This window comes from Anas acuta, chromosome W (assembly GCF_963932015.1).
Source record: "Anas acuta chromosome W, bAnaAcu1.1, whole genome shotgun sequence".
Lineage (NCBI taxonomy): Eukaryota > Metazoa > Chordata > Aves > Anseriformes > Anatidae > Anas > Anas acuta.
Window position 1 is genome coordinate 28,434,295 of NC_089016.1, and position 19,168 is coordinate 28,453,462.

Here is a 19,168-nt window from a genome sequence, read left to right on the forward strand (position 1 = left end):
CCCAGCAGGTAGGGATCTGTGGGTCTCTGCCTTGAAATAAAATGTGTATAAATGTGTATAAATAAAATATAAAATATAAAATATAAATAAAATGTGTGGCCAGCCTCAGGTGGCGTCAGCATCCCAACCTGAGAGCCCCCATCAGGAACTCCGCACCAGCTGGGTCTTTCCAAATTTCAGGTACAGATCGGGAGAAAATCCGAGGTAAACCCATCACGCTGAAAGGAAAATTCCCCAGCACCTCTCACGTAATCTCAATGCTGCTTCTGCTTTTTCCTCGCGGGGGAAAATTACAAAGCTTCGTGAGTCAATTAACACTTTCTAAATTATTTTTGAGATCAGTGGATAAATAGCCTCGCGCGCACGCACCCTGCGTTACCTGCGGAAGCTAAAAAGCTGCTGCCGTGCCTTTTAACTGCTCTCGGCCTTTTTTCTCCCTGATTTATTTGCACTTTTTGATGTTGGAAGGTCGGGTTTTGAGCGGCTCCTTCCAAAATGCTGACATTCCCACTTTGGGGAAGAAAGGCAAGGCTGCTTTCCACATCTCTTCGTTTCCTCCTCCGAGCTGTCGAGGCCATCCGAGCTGCACTCGAGGGCATCTTCCCTTATTGTGCACTAAGTACCTCGGGTACCACCGCGATATATCCTCGTCTAGCTCGGACACGGAGCCCAAAAATGCAAACGTGGCACATCCAGTGCTTGCTACGAGGGCGTAAAGAGGGAGGGGAGATGGGGACAGCTGCAGAAAACAACCGAAATTCTCCGGGGCGCCTCGATTTTACGTAACTATCCCGCACTGCTGCTAAAACAGCAAACTCAGAGATGCTCCGTGATAAAATATTTAAGTTCCTCATTGGTGCCGAAGGCTACTGCTGATTTCTCTTGGATTTGTGGTAAGGCGTGCCAGGGCTGTAGCATTCAACTAGAACAACGCCGGCGGATTGCCGCGTTTTAATGGACTCGGCTTGCTGTAATCATCGTTTTTTCTTGCGTGAAAGTCATCAGCACTCAAGTTATTGAGAATTTGGACTTAAAGTTGGGTTTGAATCCTTGCGTGCAAGACTTAAGGCTAACCAGTGGCTTCTCCTGGTGCCAGGAGAACCGAGGATGCAGTGGCCTCGATCCATCCTCTGGCGAAATCCCCTCCTTGTTATCTGGGCGCATCGCAGGTGGTGCTCGCTCCTGTTTGCTCCGTGGCTTTGGGAGCTGAAATAAATGGCACGCACGGTTAATTCCAGTGTCACCTTGCTAGTCCTTACACGGTCCCCGCGGAAAGGGAAGGGAGAGGATGCTGTGCTCGAGGACACGTGCCAGTGGAAGATAAAGCTCGCATGAAAGCGGGGAAGGCACCAGGGACTGGATTACGCTGCAGTCTGCCATAGCCTTAGACTCTTTCTTCGGGTATAATTTTAATGCTACTTTCCTCGTGCTGTTTCTGATGTTTTTTTCTAGCATGTGGCTAAATCGTCTGTTGCTTGTTCTCGAGGCAAACGGATCTGCAGAGCTCCAGCTTGCTGCTCGTGTTTTGCCCGCAGCAAACAGACCTGCTTTGGCGAGGAACGGCAGGTTTGAGCTGAAAAACGTTTAAAGACCAATTTTTGTGTCTGGTTGTATGAGTTCTTTGCCTTCCTTTCAATGCAGGATCCAACAAGCTGATTTACTTGGCATCGAGCAGAGGAGTTTCGTTGCATGGATGGGGACGAGGAGAGCTCTTGGTGGCCAGGCAGGATAGGAGGAGGTAGAGGAGGCTTTTGCTTTGCTGTTGGGGTCAGGTCAACGGAGAAGATGATGTTATCCAGACTGATGGTCCAGTGAATTAGGATGTGGACGTGGCACAGGGCCTGAGCTGGAAGTGTGGCCAATTCTTCAAGTTGTAGAACGAAATAGGGGAAATTCAGGCAAATAATGTGCATTGGAATAATCGTGCAGGCGTTTGTGCGTAATAACGGGAACGACCGAGCTGCAACAGCCACCGAGGCCCCCGGGAATTGCTCGCTCACAACCACCACTGCTGCTAAATGGTTGCCTCTACCCCGCTACGGCTGGTGATTTAGGGTTGCCTGCTAATGTTCAATAAAACGTCGATTGGGGCTGCATTTCTCGAGTCGGTGTTTGCGGCTGCCCGCATAGAAATGCGCTTTAACGGCCGCCGTGCTCAGTTAATTCATTTATTGCGCAGTATTTCAGGGCTGGCCTTGGACATGCTTTTACCAAATTTGTCTCATAAAAAGGTGCCACGTGGTTCAAATGCCTCGCTGGCCCAGAGATAAATTAGTAAATCTGCCAGACCCGAATTACCGGCTGGTTTTAGTTTCCTTCCCAAAGAAGTCACCGGTTTCTTGGGGGTTGGGGTGTTAATAATTTTGCTAGTTAATGACTTGGGAAAGAGGGTGGGGGCTGAATCCTGAAGTGTGGGAGTGCATTTAAATAGATGTCCCATAAATAAATGCCACGGGCGTATGAGGAATTGATTATTTTACAGAAATATCGCTTCCTCTAATGGTAAAATAACAATCTGCCTCCGAAGCGCTCAGCTCTGTAATGCGCGATGCTTTTCCGAATACGGGTTATATGCTGCTGCAATTTGTCTTAAAGGACAAATTAAAAAAAAAAAAAAGCAATTAAAAAAAAAAGCTAAACCTACTATAAAAGGGAAACCTATTAAGGGTTGAGCTGCTTCACGTCCCGTGGCTTTGAGTTGAACGTGTGAATGTCCTGTTGGCATCTACCTTGGGTAATGATGTAGGAGGCTCCCTGCCCAAGCTTGAGGACCCAAAATCTTTGTATTCAGACTCCTGGAAGTCCTTGAGAAAGTTTGGTCTTCAGCACAAATGGGCTGAAAGGCTGTTGAGACTTGACAATTGGGAGTTTTAATTGATCTTTAAGCAGATAGCAGGACCCCGAGCCATTAAACCGAAGGGCTGAGGCATTGAAATTGATGTGATCTTCCATGGATAGTCGGTGGAGAGGGGAACAGAGGAAAAGCTTTTTGCTGTGGATTGCATTCCTAGTAATTCATATATGTTCTGTTTTTCCAAAACACAGGGATAAGTCCGTCCCTGAGCTGAATTAAGGGAGAGAAGGGAACATACATCAACATTTTCTCTGCTGCCTAGACAGAATCTGTTATTCATGGTAGCAGTCCTCTCCCTGCTCTCCAAACGGCTTGACCTTTGGTATGTCAGATCTGGTCTGTCACATCAGAAACATCTGCGGCTATCATTGAAGACCAAACCACTGCTCTTGTTACATCAGGCTTCGGAGATTTCCTAAAGCTGCAGCTCAGAGCAGACGGCTGGATTCAGACGCGGTGGGTTGGGTTTGTGCCGTAGAGATGCTCGTGTTGGTCTTTAAAGAGGCATCTCCCAAAAATTTCACGTTATGTTTAAAGACCGTAACACCAAGGGGTTGCTGGTCCAGCCAAAGCTTCCTCATCCTGCTCTGCAGTGGTTTTTGGAAGCCAGGCACCAGCTCTTAAATATAATGGCCTGGGTGATGCTAACGCCATCAAATTCCCCAAGCGCAGCACGCAAACGAGAGCCTCCTTCTTTTTTTTTTTTTATCGTTTTAATTAGCGATTTTGAAATACGGCCCCTTTTTTAGATCCTTCGGCAATAAAAAAGAGCTATTTTCTTCCTGCTTATTTCCTGTTTGAGGAGCAAATTTGATGATTTTTCTAGGCGGTTGGCTGGAAGCCTGCTCTGCTGGCTGGCTGCACTCCACGAACGCCGGCAGGAAGACGAGGAGATTTACACCCTCTGATTTTGGTATTAGCAGGGCAGAGCAGTCCGTGGGCTTGTTGGGGGAGGATGTACAAATTTAGGGTGGTGTATCTTTCGCCCATGAAGGTGTATTTTACGGTTGGGAATGACCGGGAGTTAGACTCCCAGAGATTTTCTATCGTGGCAACTTGTTCATAAATACGAACGGCTTCGAATAGCTACCATGGCTTCCCCCAAATTTCTTGGAGAAATCAGCCAAAAGTATGAGTCTGGTTGTGTTTATAGGAATTCTTGAGATGAATCGGATCCAACTCAATGAGTGGGGAGCTGTCTTAAGGAGCTGGAGGTGTGCAGGTCCGCGTTTTGCCTTCGGCTAGCCGAAGGTCATCATTTTGAGCAGCGATCTTGAAGAACGCCAAGTTTTGCTCTCATGAACTCCAAAAATACTGACAAATCCGCGGAAAGAAGAGAAAAGCAATCCTGAGGGTCGCACTTTAATGATTCGGTTAAAATGGAAACGTTGGTTGTTGCGAATATACCCTGCACGTGCGGGGCATGCAGACACAACGGATTTGTTCTGGTGCTTGGAGTCGAAAGAGAGCCCTGCAAAAAGATGAAGTAGAACCGACCATCGAGGCGTCGAATCCTTGATGAAAACCCCCTACAGCATAAATATGTGGACGGCAAAAATAGATTGTTTCCGTGCGTTACGCTGAGCGAAGGCAGCAAGCAATCCGGCATAAAAGGTGCCAAGTAAATTAGATTTTAAAACTCTTGCAGGTTTGATAATCTGATCTGACATCGGTAACGCGGGTTAGGGAGAAGTCTTTTTGCCGAATAATAAGTTCATTTATTTTCTGTGATGGGGAAGAGGCATCAAAGGGCAGATCCTGGCTCCATCTCCCTCCAGCTCGCTTTTCTTGGTGGATTTAGGCTGCTGCCAAGAATCGGGGCTGTAATATTCGTAATGGGCTGTACTCTAGGAGAAAATTGCGGTGCTGGAGGAGACCTCTGATGGGCCTCCATGCTGGAAAAGGTGAAATTTATTTTACCTTATTTTACTTTTTTATTAAAAGCTCCTCAGAAAGGCAGGATGCTAGGAGACCTGTGGCTAAATAGGGTTGCAACACGGTTTAAGTCTTTAAGTCCAAGCTCTCCCCTAAATTCTCTTATATCTATGCACTACGTGGTTATTTACAGGTAATATTACCAAATTATTACATTTTTAGGTAATTATTTAATTTATAATGTTTACATACGTATCGCTATTACGCTTAAAGTCAGTTCTAAAACCTCTGCCTTATTTCCTTGACTATTTTTTTTTTTATAAGTTGACCCAGCAGAGAGTTTCTCTGCAGAGCTATGCTGCTATCCGAGATCAACTAAATTATCCTGCTCCCAGGAGGGCTGCGGGGATGTATGTAAGTCAATGACTGTAGCGTTTTCAGAAGTGGCTAAAAAGCCTAAAGATTTATTTTTATTTCACTCAGAAGCTGCCCCCTTTTATAAATGGGTTGCCACTTTCTGTGGCTTTGCTACCTCGCAGTCTTTTAACATTCATCTTAGAGTCAGCTCCTTGTCTGCGTCAGGGCATCTCCACGGGGCTGTGACAGCCCTCGTGAGCGGGTTTCTGCTGCCTTTCTGCAGGAATAACATGGGGTCAGGGAGCAAATTAGGGCAGTAGGGGTTTGTTTCCGAGGATGCTGCGGTGTTCTGCTTCTCTGATCCTTCTTAGCTCCTTATAATCGCTTTTGTGGGTACGCCCTTTGAATATTTCTTGCTGGAACAGTTTTATCGGTTGATGCGCGGTGCTGACCCTTCTGTCTATACTGTCATTACCTATAATTCATTTACTTTCCAACAGCCACGTTAACTTCTAGTTAGCTCTGCTTACGCGAGTCTCCACGGTCGTAAGAAATCAAGGCAATCCTGCGTGCGTGTCATAAATCACAATCAAAACTCATTTTGCCCACATTGACGTTATATTCACCGAGGCATACTCGCTTTGATTTAACAATCCTGTTGCACTCCAAATAGCTGAGAGATGTCTAGCTTTCAAATAACATTACCGGGTGAAGTAATTGCGCTAGTTACCTCAAAATTAGCTGAAGTTGTTGGGTGGTATACATGAAATTTGACAGCGCGCTAGGAGTTAGGCATACGTAAGTATCTGAGGGCTGAAAGCTTAGCAGTGATCGATATTGGGCAGCCAAACAGGGAAGGAAGGGGCTGCTGCAGCATCAGTCTGCAGCTCGAGGAGGATGGAGGAGGTGTGGGCATGCACAAACAGACAAATTATAAATGGAGTGCACCTTTACAGCAGGCCTCGGGAAAAACATTAGGCTGATTGTGTTTAAAATACATCCTTGTCTCTCTATGGTATGTTTGAGGTCCAGACTTCAGCTCAGCTGTGCATCCTGGGTTTATCCAGCTTCTAAATATGCTCTGCATAGTCAGTCTGCTGACTTATATTAGAAATAATAAAATAATAATCCTCCTGCTTTGTTGGCAGGGGCCACGAGCTCTTAATTAATCCCATCTGGGTATTCATACCTACAAGCTAACCGAGTCACCTCATTTAGGTAATTCCCCCTGGCTGGTAATTCCCCTGGGATACCCAAGAAGATTAATGCAAGGGGGATTCTTCCAAATCGCATCTTCCAAATTGGGATTCTGAGTGCCCAGCTCTCCATCAGTGTGGGTTATGCTGCTTCTATACAAAAGGGAGCCATTTATTTAGCGTGTGCTTCTGCAAACAAACCAGACCACATTTCTACTTAGGTTATTTAGTGAAGCGTCTACACCTTGGTTTATTGCTTCTGCTGAACATCACCCTGCAAAACTTTTTAGAATTGTAAATTGGAGCTAGCAAATACAAGAGGACATTGAGTAACAAAAGCGTAGCACCTTTTTCTTTTCTTTTTTTTTTTTCCTTTGGAAACCAGCCGGTGGAAGAGTGAATTAGCAGTTCCTAAAATATTTACATTTCTAGATTCACTCACCCATGCTTTCTCTCTCGCATTTTCTGAAGCAAGCAGAAGGAAATCGCTCTTTTTCATTACCTTGGTTTCCTGCCCTTCAGCTATTGTGCGAATTGAAAGTGAAAAAAAGGTCTTGTCTTGATGTTAAGTAACCTTGCAGACTTTAATTTGAAACAAACAAAGCATTTAAAGCAGTTCTTCTCTGGGGGATTGTGCTGAGTGCTATTAAATTGCTGAATATTTAATAGCTAAACATGCACCAGAGCCTGAGGTCTGTCCCCCAAATGATAAGCCTTTTTATTAAATGAACTTTAATTGCTTAATAATTGGGTCTTCTGTAAGGAAAGATGGGGATCCTGATAAGCTGCCAACCAGATTGCATGGTAAATCAGAGCTGGGTGCTGCTTTCAATTAGGTTTCTTAAGTAGGTTTGGGTGTAATGCAGCGAGGTGCATCTGCGACCCTTTGGCTACAAGAGCGAAGCATCCCCGTGAATCTGTGATGTTTAATTCCGGAGCCTGTCTCGGAAAGTGACTTTCTCAGAAGGGATTTGCTGCTCTGTTCCCCCGAGCCGGCTCCCAACAACCCAAACATCTGCGTAGCTTCAAAAACAGTCTGAGAATGAATCAGCATCAGCCAGGAGACCTGCGAAGACCCAGAGATGGTTTTAAGGTCTTGTATGCTGTGGTCCTGCAAAGAGATGAATGAGTCCTGAATGTAACCACGGAAAAAAAGGTGGCTGGTGCTTTTCTTTGAGACACAGCAAGAAGGTTTTGGTGACATCCTGATTTGCTATGCACAGATGTTATGAATTTTTAAAACTTGGAGATGTTGTGACACCGCAGAACGGGAGATGGTGCGGTGACAGGGCAACGTGCAGGGGCACGGCAGGTTTGGGACTGCTGGGAACACTGCTAGAGAGAAATAAAAAGTTACACCACGAATCCATGTGAGGAGTCGGTCTGTCTATGCTAGAAGTTGTTTTCCTTGCCTGAAAAAAAGCTGTTGGGATTATTGCATGGATTTCTGGGGCAGGACGTAGGGGGGTTCCTCTATTATGGCAACTGTTTTAGTCCTAGTTTTTACAATGCACTGTTAAATTTAGATGTTTTTCCTGCTGGAAAATCTGTACTTTTCAACAGTCTTCCCTTGCTGTTCACACCGTCTCTTCCAACTTTTTCAGGTAAAAAGCTCCCACCACAGTTATCCCTGAATACACACAGCTATTTGGGAGCACCACCACGCAGTAAAGAAGCAATGTAGGCTCCTGGTTTTGTGTAGAAATCCCTCAGGAAACCTTTCCTGAGCCTGTTTGTGGGGAATCCCCTTGCCTCAGCTCCTGGGAGCACTGCGCCCATGTTGAGATGTGGCAGCCTTGAGGGTGCTCTGTGGGATGGGAGCACTGAGACCTGGTGGGGGACCCCAAGACGGGTGTCTGAACCACGAAATAAAGCTTCTGCTGTTTCCTTGTGCTGTTATTCCCTAGTATAATGCCTTTGCTGAATGCCCGCGTGCCAATTTCATGTCAGGAAACTCGGGGCCTTCCTCTGCTTCCTTAGTTTAACAGCGCCTTCGGACAAACGCCTTGTGAAAGCCTTCAAAATCTGAAATATGCTCGTTTCCTCTATATTTTTCAGTTGCTTTTAGCATCTTGTTTAAAGTTTTCCCTTCCTTCAAATGTGTGTTTGTGCATACTTCTCCGAGGGCCTGCATTTACTAGGCCGACTTCCCATAGCGGCGCCTTCACTTTAGGCCTCGCGCCAGGCCGGCCTTGGGGTTGCCTCTCACTGGCACTTTATATCTTGCAGTCTGTGTCCTGTTGTTGTTTTTTTCTCCTCTGTAGCACGTGAAGGATGTGGCCGTCATGTTTCTACAGGATTAAGGCAGGGGTGTTTGGGAGTTAGGCAATTAAAGCTCCTAGCTCTGCTCTCTTCCCCTTGTAAGACAAAAACGTTTCCTAGGAAAGCAGACACAGGCCCTTCCCTCTTTGAAGTATTTGACTGTGACCTAAAGGATTTCTTCAAGAGAAGACATTTCAGATCATTTTTCCTCTTCTTCAGAGGGAAGGGCGAGGAGAAATGCAGAAAGATGAGACTGCAATTTTTCTAACCCCGTGTAGGTTCATTTGTGCCCTCCTTTGAATGCTTTTCTGAGAGGTTTGTGTTGCACGATAGCGTCTGTACTTCCTTCAAGTTGTTCCTGAGTGGGTTTGTTAGTAACAGATGCAATTTGTTGCTCTTTAACACATCTTTTCTTTGCCGTTAATGAGTATAATTTACAAAGGAAGGTGTTAGTCACCCAGCCATTACAGCAATCTCCGAGTAGATTTCAGAACATCACAATTCTTTCTTTATTTTTATTTTGAAGTCTGGAATGTTACCAGAATCCAAATCGACATGGAAACAGCGAAGGACTTCTATTTTCAGCAGCTATCTAACTACTTCTTTTGCTTGTGTTTGCAGGACCGCTGAGGTTTCTTTCCCAGACGGAATCGGTCACGGCTTTTGCGGGAGACACGATCCTGCTCAAGTGCGAAGTCGTCGGGGAGCCCATGCCCGTGGTGCACTGGCAGCGAAACCAGGAGGATTTATTCCTGAGCCCGGCCGACGCACGGGTGGCCGTCTTGCCCTCTGGAGCTTTACAAATCAGCAGGATTCAGCCTGGGGACAGTGGGATCTACAGGTGCCTGGCGAAAAACCCAGCCAGTTCAAGGACCGGGAATGATGCAGAAGTCAGAGTGTTGTCAGGTAAGAGCTGCACACTTTTACCTCACTTTTTTCACTTGTCTGATTATGTCCTTTGGTTCTCAAGCTGCAGTCACTCCTCCTGGGGCAGCTAGGCTGATTTATCCCAATTTCTAGTTCCTTCTACAAGCTTCCATGTTCTTCATCACATGGAAGAGTTTGGAGCCCGTTAGAAGCAGCGTGATGCAAAGATAAGGAGCTGACACTGTAGGGAAATATTCACATTTCCTAACTTTGTGTACCTCATTTAGATGTATATGAAGCTGGTCTTTTTATATGGTTAATAGAGACAAGTAATTCCTACCTCACAGATTACCCAAAAGTTATTGTCCCCAAATACTCACTGGAAGAGGTCCTCTTTCTCCAGTGACTAAAAAAGCAATCTGTCAGGACTAGCTGCCAAATTTACCTACTTAAAGCCAGGTTACTTGGATGCTTCAGCCCTGATAAGATCTGCCAAGCTTCACAGACTGCAGTTTGGGAGCTGCCACAGTTTAACTGTGTCAGCCAGTGTTATAAACTCAGCCAAGTGAGCAGCACCTTGCTGTTCCATCTAATGAATCCATCAGTTAAATGGGATGGTTACCACTGCAGTATTTCACCAAGAACTGGGCGTCAAAAGAGGGGTCTGAAGAAGGCATTCCTTCAAAATCTCCTTCCTTTCTAGATCTGCCTGCTAATGTGTAACTGCGAATGAAATTGGGCAGGGATGCTGCATTTTCAGAAATTGTTTGAGATGCGTCTCCTGAGCAAACGGCTTGCATAATTTCTCACTAAACAGTTCTCACTAAATGAGAGGTGGTGGAAAAGTCAAAATGCTTCCAGGATCACCATGAGCCTCAGAGCCTTGCGCTGTTCCCTACGTCTGGGGCAGCACTGAGGCATCACTACTTCTGCAGTCATTAATGTCAATTAAGTTCCCTGCCCGTGAATCTTATTTCTCCAGTTTTCTCGGCTGAAATTAAGGCTGCCACCGAGCTTTGTGTGTCACAGAAAAGCTGGAAGAGTTCTTTCAGCTGTCTCAGCTTCAGAGTGTTATTTTGCCATCCGTCTGTATTTCTGATCATTTGTGGATGGCTCGGTGCTTTTCCTTTTCACAGCTCTGGCTGTTAACTTTCTGAGAGGCTAAATGGCCTCTCACGCTGCCTGGGGAGGGGAGAGGGGGAATTCACATTCGTTTGTCTCTTCCCAGCACGTTTGAATTTTATAGCAGAAAAACACTGGAGCAAATAATGAGGAAAATATCTAACAAGGAGCCAGTGGAGTCCGTCAGACGGGCAAGCAGCACAAGGCCTCATTTCAGGATAATGGGAACAGACAGCAGCTCTTATAAGAAATGAGTGGTGTTCCTGAAACAAAAAATTCAGATCTTATTGAGCCTCTTGGGAATTTGGTTCTCGTGTGCACGCTTTGATGGTTCAGAGCTCTCTGATACTTTGCTGCTAATTCAGCCTCTCCTGTTTTCACTCGTTGGCAGAAATCTATCTTCAGCTGCAGCTTTCCTCTTCTGTAATTAGCGAAGGCAGTGTTTTTTTTCCCCTGCTTAGCGCAAAAACAACAACAACAAAACTTTCTTTCAAAAGGTAAGGTAGCAAAAGAAAAAGGCTTAGGTAGTGCATCCCCTCTCTGTATTTTTAAAATGTGCCTTCTCCGCTGCTGGTGGTTATCATCTGCGATCGCAAGATCAGAGCTGAGAGATGCTGTGAAAACACAGCACCTCTGCAAGGACGTGTGTGGCAAAACTGGCTGCGATCCTGGCAAATAATTTATGATCGTCTTTGCACCTTCAAACGAAATGGAAGAGAAAACGAGGGATAGACATGAAAGCAATCTTTTTTTTTTTCTTTTTTTTCAGTTGGAGTGCCTGTGGCTTAAGGATTTGATTTGACGTTGTGGTGGGGTCTGGAAATATCCCTACCTCCTCTTGGTAGAAACATTTGTCATGCGATGTGATAGAGGTTAGCAAAACAAAATGTTCAGATGAAGGGATTAGTGCTCTCCTGGGGGGCAGGGGAAGGATTAAATTCACCTTACCTGACTCAAGCCTGTTTTTTCTTTCCCCTTGTAAACTAAGGAGTGATAAAGCCTTCAACCTCTGCTACCAAAGAGAAGTAGCTTGTGGTGGTCTAGGCTTGGCTGGCTGCTGGCATCCCACCCAGCTGCTCCTCAACAGGATGGGGACAGAAAACAAAAAGAAAGGGATGCCTGCAGGTAGGAATGGTCCCACTGGGATCCTGGCACAAGGTAATGCTGCTTGGAGAATCACGTTCATTTCAAATGCACGTTTTCACCTTTTTTATAGAAACCTTCTTTTTCTTTGAGATCCAAAAGCTTAGTCCCAAGTGGAAAGTTTCAGCAAGTGCTGGAAAAAAATGAGGAAGCACACATTCAAATAACCGCACACACTTACCTAATTAATTTAGAGAGAACAATACTACTGTACCGAAAAAAAAAAAAAAAAGAAAAAAAAAAGGCAAAAAGATCTTATACAAAGCAGGGCGAAGGAATTAAATTATAGCCAAATTCCTTGCTTCTGTAAATTAATTAGCAAGTTTCTTTGGGAGGTCTGTACACTTCAGAAATACAAATGATGTTTGAAAAGGAGAAGTTGAGCAGTTTGGTGCCTGAAAGCCAGTCGTTCTCTATTTATAAATAATAATCCTGCGCTTATCAGGAACCATCAAAGCAATCTGCCACCGTGCTATTGTCTGCCGGGGACGTTCCTTCTCTCTCTCCGAGCTTGTCTGCTGAGCTGCAGCGCAAGATAACAATAACAATATCGTGTAATTCCTTCGTTTTGAATGCAAATTGAGTTGGGTTGCTGGAGCTCCTTCCTCACCGTTGTGCTTCCGAGGAGAGAAGGGTAGAGCAGCAACGAGGACGGATTGAAACGGATCCCTCAAGGTCTTGAGACAGAATTAGGAAGGAAAGGTTGGTCTTGTAACACCACCTTAGCTTAAATTTGGGTAGCCACATACATGCAGGAGGTGTCGCAGCTGGGGACATCCTATTAGTAAATGTCCATATGAAAAAGGAGAGGAGTGGGGTATGCTCAATTCCATTGTTTGATAGCTTTTAGCTTTAATTTTGAGGACGGTCCGCTTAAATTCAAGCACGCAATTTTATCGAAGCCTCGGTTTCTTCTACAAAACCGTGAGGCTGTGCAAAAATCAAGATTTTTCTCATTCGTACCCAGGCTGTCTGGCCGTACGCTCTCTAACTGCCAATAATTGCCTAAGTCAATCCTTTCCCGTATTTACACATAACCTCAGCAGCTAACGCTTAACACTGTTTATTCTTTCGATGAAAACAGATTTCCAGGAGATGTGGCCAAATAAAATACTCAATGTATGGATTTTATTTTTGTTAATCTAACCATTTTCATCCTTACGTTGTCCAGTGCTCGTTTCCTGCAGGGTTGCCTTGCCCTGAACTCACGCCACGTGTATTTGCACACTCATTTATGGGCATGCCACTGTGTAAAGCCTCTTTTAGAGCCCAGGCTGCTTTGGAAAGGATTTTCTGCTACGTGAATACCACCTAAATAAGAGCTTCCCACTCGAGGCAACAGCTGAGGGAGTGAGTGCTGATTAATAACAGTTCAGGAAAGAATTATGGTATTTATTTTCCATAGCCTGCCTTTTGGTAAACACATGGGAAATTTGTACTTTGTCCAGGACATCTTTATAGAATTGCTGTTATTGCAATCTGTAAGTACATATTTGGGGTGAAAAGGGCTCTTTAACCTGCTGTTTTTTATAAGCCGTATAAAGAACTAATGACTGGAAACCTGCAACTATATTCTTGCAAGCGTAAGGAAGTCAAACACTTAATTCCAGCGGCTATTACTGGTTTTGCTTAAGTACGTGATGGATTTCCCATCAGCTGCATTTAAATCAAGGTTGGATTTGCTTCAAGAGAGCTTGTGATAAGGATTGAGAGCAGGATTTGATGGTAAAACTTGGTGTGTGCTCAGCAGCTGGGCAGGCTGGATGCTGGTAGCTGCTTCTCCTGCTTTCAGACCAAGGAACAAATGGCTCAGGTGCCTCGTCCTGAGCTGTGGAGCAGGCGTGGGCATCGCTTGTGCTGCTTGATTGGTATCGTGGCTGATGAAGGTTTCATTTTCCTCTTATTAGGAGAGAGCCCTTTGGATGCTGAGCACATCCATGTCCCACCTGCACCAGCCCGTGCCGCCTCACTTAGCACTGTTGCGATCACTCTGCTTATTTTTATTAACAAAAGCATCCAAATATCAAACTTCCTATGTTACAGCAACTTGCCTAGTTAGAAGAAAAAAAGAGCAAGCAGATGGAGACAGTTACAGTCAGTGTGCACCCTCTTAGAAGCCGATCTCCAGATCAGTGCAGTCACCAAAACAATAATATCTACTCAAGAAGTGTGGTCTGCTCATCGTTCCCAGGCTAGCTGCCAGAATAGTGGTTTTATTTATTAAAAACACGCAGATTTCAGTGATTGTTCGAAGTGGGATCGGTTTTAGCGCTTGTGATGCTTGAAGCATAAATTTAGAGTTGAATAAGGGGTCTGAAGAATATTTTGTAATGTGTTTCTGGATGTATTTGGAGGCATAAGGTGTTACTGGAAGATTTTTGGTAGACAATTAATGACGTTAATTAGATTGAGGGTGCTGATACTGTCAACTATTGGTCGCAGGTTGGCCTGCAAGCTTGGTATGCAGCCAAGAACAAGGTAGTTCACTAATTTACCTAAATTTACCAAAAATTCTGCTCTAAAAACACAGTCCACGAAGGAGCCCAACACAGAATTCCCCTTTTAGTGCTGGAACAGCCTTTGCTGAGATTTTTTATACTGCATAGTGATGCAAGATTGTTTTTAATACAGGAAATTGATTAATGCTAATAAACCATTAGCGACTATACCTATTATACATCTCCATCATCAGAGGTAGTGATTTATACCTTTGGAGACGATTTAGGGGTTTTGTCATTTTATGAACTTCCAGCTTGTTGTATTTAATTGCACGAAACACTTTGCTTTCTTCTCCGGCCATTAGCCTAATTTGCCAGTGAAACACAGACAAATCTTTAATAGCCACTGCCTTTTGTCAAGCTCTCTCTTAAACCAAAAGAGTTCCCCCCCCGTGCAGGAGTTAAATTAGCAGGCAGAGAGAATTCAAGTGGAATAATTTGTATGGGTATTGTGGGTATATTTAGTGTTTATTCAGGATTTTACTAAAACACACGAAGCCAAAGGCAGTTTTGATTAAAGCCCTATTCACACCCCCAGCAGCGTGGTTACAAAAAAATTCAAAACACCTAAACACTGGAGCAAAATTAGTTTCTAAACCAGTTTTGGAAAAAGGTTTGTACTTATGGCATTGGTTAGTCAAAAATATTCCTTATGTTTAAAAATGCCAAAAGTTGGTTTTTATTCCATGAGTCTTGTGGGTCTTAAAGCCTGTGCCTCAGATATCTTTAGGTCACTGTATCCAGATAAAAAGTAGCTCCCGAGGGAGCAAGGAGATTCTCTGGATCATTAATTGTTGACCGTAAATTTTGAATACTGAAGATTCCCGAGGCCTAGGAGAAAACGAAGGGAGCGAGCGATATTAAAAACAAATAAATCATGGGGTGGTTGATGGACCATCAGCCCGTCATCTTTGAGAGACAAAATAATGCTCAATGCAATCAAAGTTAGTCTATATCAGTGTATGAAAACCAATTAAAAACATTTTTTTGTTGGTGATTTGCATTGCCGTGAGGGGGGATTTCTGCTGTGCCTCTTCTCTAGGAAATCAAGTTGAACGTCTTGGAGGTTCTTCTCGGGTTTTCAGCAGAACAAGGGTGAAATGCTGCTGGGAGAGAGGCTGACTCTCCTCTTGAGTTATATTCCTAATATTCAGAGGGTCACTTCTAAAATCTTATTAGGTTCCTCTCTGAATTCGTTTATCTACTGGGGTCAAACCACTGCTTTTTAATTGCTCGTGTCTTTGCTTCTCAAGGATGATGGAGCTCTAAAGCAATGTCTGCCAAAATTGTGCTGCTCAGCTGATAGCAAGAGTATAAATGTGTCTTTTTGTTCTTTTTTTTTTTTTGTCTTAGCTCTGCTTGTGCAGTCGTGGAGTACTTCCTTCTGCTTCAATTTGGCCTCTAAAACTTTAATGGCGAGAGAGAAAGCTTCCTGCTTTTGTCTTGTAAATACACAACACCCGAGTCCCCTGTCTACTCCCAGAGTAATAAATCTTACCTTATCCTTTTACCTAGGAACAAGTAAAGGGTTGTAAATATTTTTGTCTTCATTATGGTTGAGCAAAGGGAGCGTCGCGCAAGAAGTCATCGTTAAAGGACCCCTGATGTACGGTCTTGTGTTCCAGCAGCGACTTGGCACATTTCTCCTTGCGCTTTAGTTAATGTATTTTGAAGTTCCTTCAGTAAGAAGAATGTCTTCACACCCTGATGCACGGCAGTGCTAATGTTACAATCTTCGTGTCCTTATTTCTTGTATTTTCTTCGTCGTGTCGCATCCTACAGCTCTTCCGAGACAGATTTGCCTTGCTTGGGGAGGGCAGAAAGGATGGAGCAGGGAAATGCGAGAGGGGGTTGGGAGGTGGAGGTGAAAAAGAAAAAAAATCAAAATCTCCAAGTAGTGGCTGCGTTCTGGTTATACATTTTAATGCATTCTGTATATTGAGAGATCGGTATCACGTTAATGACAGATTTCTCTAACACTGCTCGCCCATAACCCTTGCTTTCTCGTCAGGATTAAGTGTTCAGCCTCTAGGCATGACGGGGAGATCGGGTCGGGGAATTTCGCCGGCCTTTCTTCGCTGACAGCAGAGAGCAAAATTGGGTTTTAGTCGGTCTAAATCTTTATCTCGTTTAATCGAATTTAGCAATGCGACTACGAACACTTAGAGCTATTCCGTCACATCAGTGTCACATTAAAGGCAGCTCACTCCTGCCATTTGCAATATCAAAACTGCTGCAATAAACATAAAAAATCCGACTGGCCCAGTCCAATATTATCCAAATTCGCTCGGAAAAATTGCGTGAGTACGACACGATGGGAGATTTTTGTCAACAGAATGCTTACAAATGCCCTTCATAGCACCAAATAACTTCGTATAGTCAGATGCTGTACAAGAGCATGCAACATTTTTATGGAAGTACTTTTTTAATACACTGCATAGCTAAAATACTGCAATATAAATGTATTTTTCTCCTTGCGTGCTGGACAACTCTATCTGCAGAGCTGAATCCAAGTGAGTTCCTTGCAATTTCATTTTTTCTTAGAAGATGGAAATGAGTTGCATGGGAGATCCGTTTACTTTAGACCAGTTTGGTGTGAGAATAAATACATCCTCAGCCCTTATCACTGCCTATTGGCACAAATCTCAGGTTTTGTTGGGAGTGATCAGTGAAGGACTAATGCTGATAGTGTAACAGAAGCCATGCCTTTGACACAAAGAGGAAAAAAATTAATTCAGGACCTTTCCATGTTGCTGAATGCGCATAGGTCTGCAGTTGCACCACAAAACATCTCAATTACTTCATTAACCATCTATAAAAAGGAGATAAAACGACTTACCCTAACAAGGCTTTGTGAAGATGAGTGTTTTTTTTTCTTTCCAAATAGTGCATTAGGCTCAGCTATCAGGGTAATGGGGATAATCAAAATCACACACACATTTACAAATCCTATTCTAGTTCCAAATTTCAACTATGTCACCGATTTAACGAGCATGGAAAATGTGGATATATGGAGGCACCTCGTTACTCCTCGTTGTGTGCTCAGGAAAAATGCTATATAGGAAACGAGAGGTTTACGCTTGGTTTTCGGGGAAATAAGTTCTTCCAGCTCACTGCTTCGTAATTAGTTTTAGGTAGATCTGTTCAGTTTTAAACACTAACGTGTAGAAATATGCTAAAATCAACAGGATTAAATTCTGGCAACGCGACGGGCTCTCTGCAGGCTGGGAGCAGATCCTTGTGATGCCCTGATCTGGAAATTGGGTTCTGGGGAGCGGGACCAAGATAGGAGAAAGCCTTTGGGTTTCAAAACAGCAACAACAAACCAAAACCATACAGCGAAGCAGTTTTGCAGATTGGGGTGAAGAAGATGAATCAAGTGCTTCACTAACAGTTTTTGGAGTGTAGCAAGAGCAGCTTTGTAAGAAGATGACCAAGAGGTGTCCTGGCACGTCCCTGGTGATGGGGACATTGTGGCGTTGGGTTCAGGCCACGAACAACGCAATCGTGCATAAGAGATGAAATCGTGGCTGGAATGAAGTCAATGACTCCAGCGGAGCACTTTGTCCTTCGCTGAAGCTGGCCCGTAGCTGGCTGATTGTGTGGGCTTGATTATGGGCTCTGAGTACCTTGTCAGGGAGAATATACTAAGTGCTCTTTAATCAGCTGGAGAAGGGCATAACGAGAACTTGGATATCTTGATAATCAAGGCTGGATGCCCTCTCGAAGAACGCACTTTATTCAAATGTACTTCTGAGCTCAGGCTGGGTGTAAGTCCGTGGCCTGTGCTGTAGAAGAGAAAAGATTTAATGACCATTTAATCTTAAAATCTTACTCATTTTTCCGTCCTTTCTAATAGAGAAATATCACTTGATAGACCCTTTGTAATGAGCTGGAAATAACAGGTTGTACTGGTGGAGCAGTCGTTAGTTTTATCAAGACAACTCAACCAAATCCTGAAGTAGCGGCCGTGCCATTAACCCATATTTTCACAGGGTTTACCCAGTACACGTTCAGTGATATTTTTAACCCCGTTTCCAAGAGTAAGTGGATGGAGATCATACAAATGATGCTGTGCCTCGTGCCGAAGCTCGCAGCCCGTGCTCCACAGACCTTTTGGTGATGGTTCTTTTAGCATTAACACAAAACCATTGTTCAAGAGTTTGGTTCTTTGAGAAGAAATTGCGGATGTCCGCATCCACAAGGCGTGCCCAAAGGAAAGGACATCTTTGGATACTTTCCCCAAGTATCCGTGTGGCTTTTCAGCTAGCACCATAGCAACTACTAGGAGGAAAATCAACTCTATCCTAGCCAAAACCAGGACGTCAGCTGGGATCTCTTCGCAGATTGAAGCTATTGAATTTTGTGTGCTAACTTCTGCACCAGTTGTAATTTGGATGGCTGGAAACTGCTCGTCCATCTGGTTCCGATACGAAGTTGAGATCTGCTGTAGTAAATCCATAAGAAATTCCTTACCGTTTCTTCCTACTTCTACGGGAGAAGCCGTTAATTACTTGGAGATGATTTTGGAAGATCTGGTAGCTGTGAATTTTGGTAGGAATATTCATTTATATTGTGTAATTTTTATGTTTGTGTCAGAAACAAGGAGTAATGTTTAATGGCTGTGGGCCAGCACATTTGCTTCAACATCTGCGATAAGAAAATGAAAGCATTTTTTAGAGGAGGAACAGACTCATGTAAAAGCAAACAAACCCAGCAGATCTCCTCGGCGTATGGCTCTGCTTGCTGGTATTTCAGACACCGCGGGTGGGATTTGGGGCCGGCCAGCTCATTACCTGAGTGTGGGTGTCTTAAAAACTGTCTGGTTGGTGCTGACGGAGAGATTTGGCTCACCCTAAGATGTGCACCTTGAATTTGGCTTGGTTTTATACAAGTAAGTGTTTAGGGCCAGCTGAGCCAGCCTCAGACACATGGCGTGTCCATGTGGACAACTGCTGTAAGACAAAAGATAACTTGGGGCACTGATCTTTCTC

At 44.2% G+C, this 19,168-nt stretch overlaps 1 protein-coding gene across 2 annotated transcripts in view; it reads left to right on the plus strand.

Annotated features, from left to right (window-relative positions):
• DCC (DCC netrin 1 receptor) overlaps window positions 1-19,168 on the plus strand; it is a 347,209-nt gene that overhangs the window by 122,690 nt on the left and 205,351 nt on the right. For both annotated transcript variants that reach the window (XM_068665177.1, XM_068665176.1), the window contains one exon: window positions 9,166-9,450. In XM_068665177.1, coding sequence (XP_068521278.1) covers window positions 9,166-9,450 — 285 coding nt within the window. The remainder of the gene's footprint in view (window positions 1-9,165; window positions 9,451-19,168) is intronic.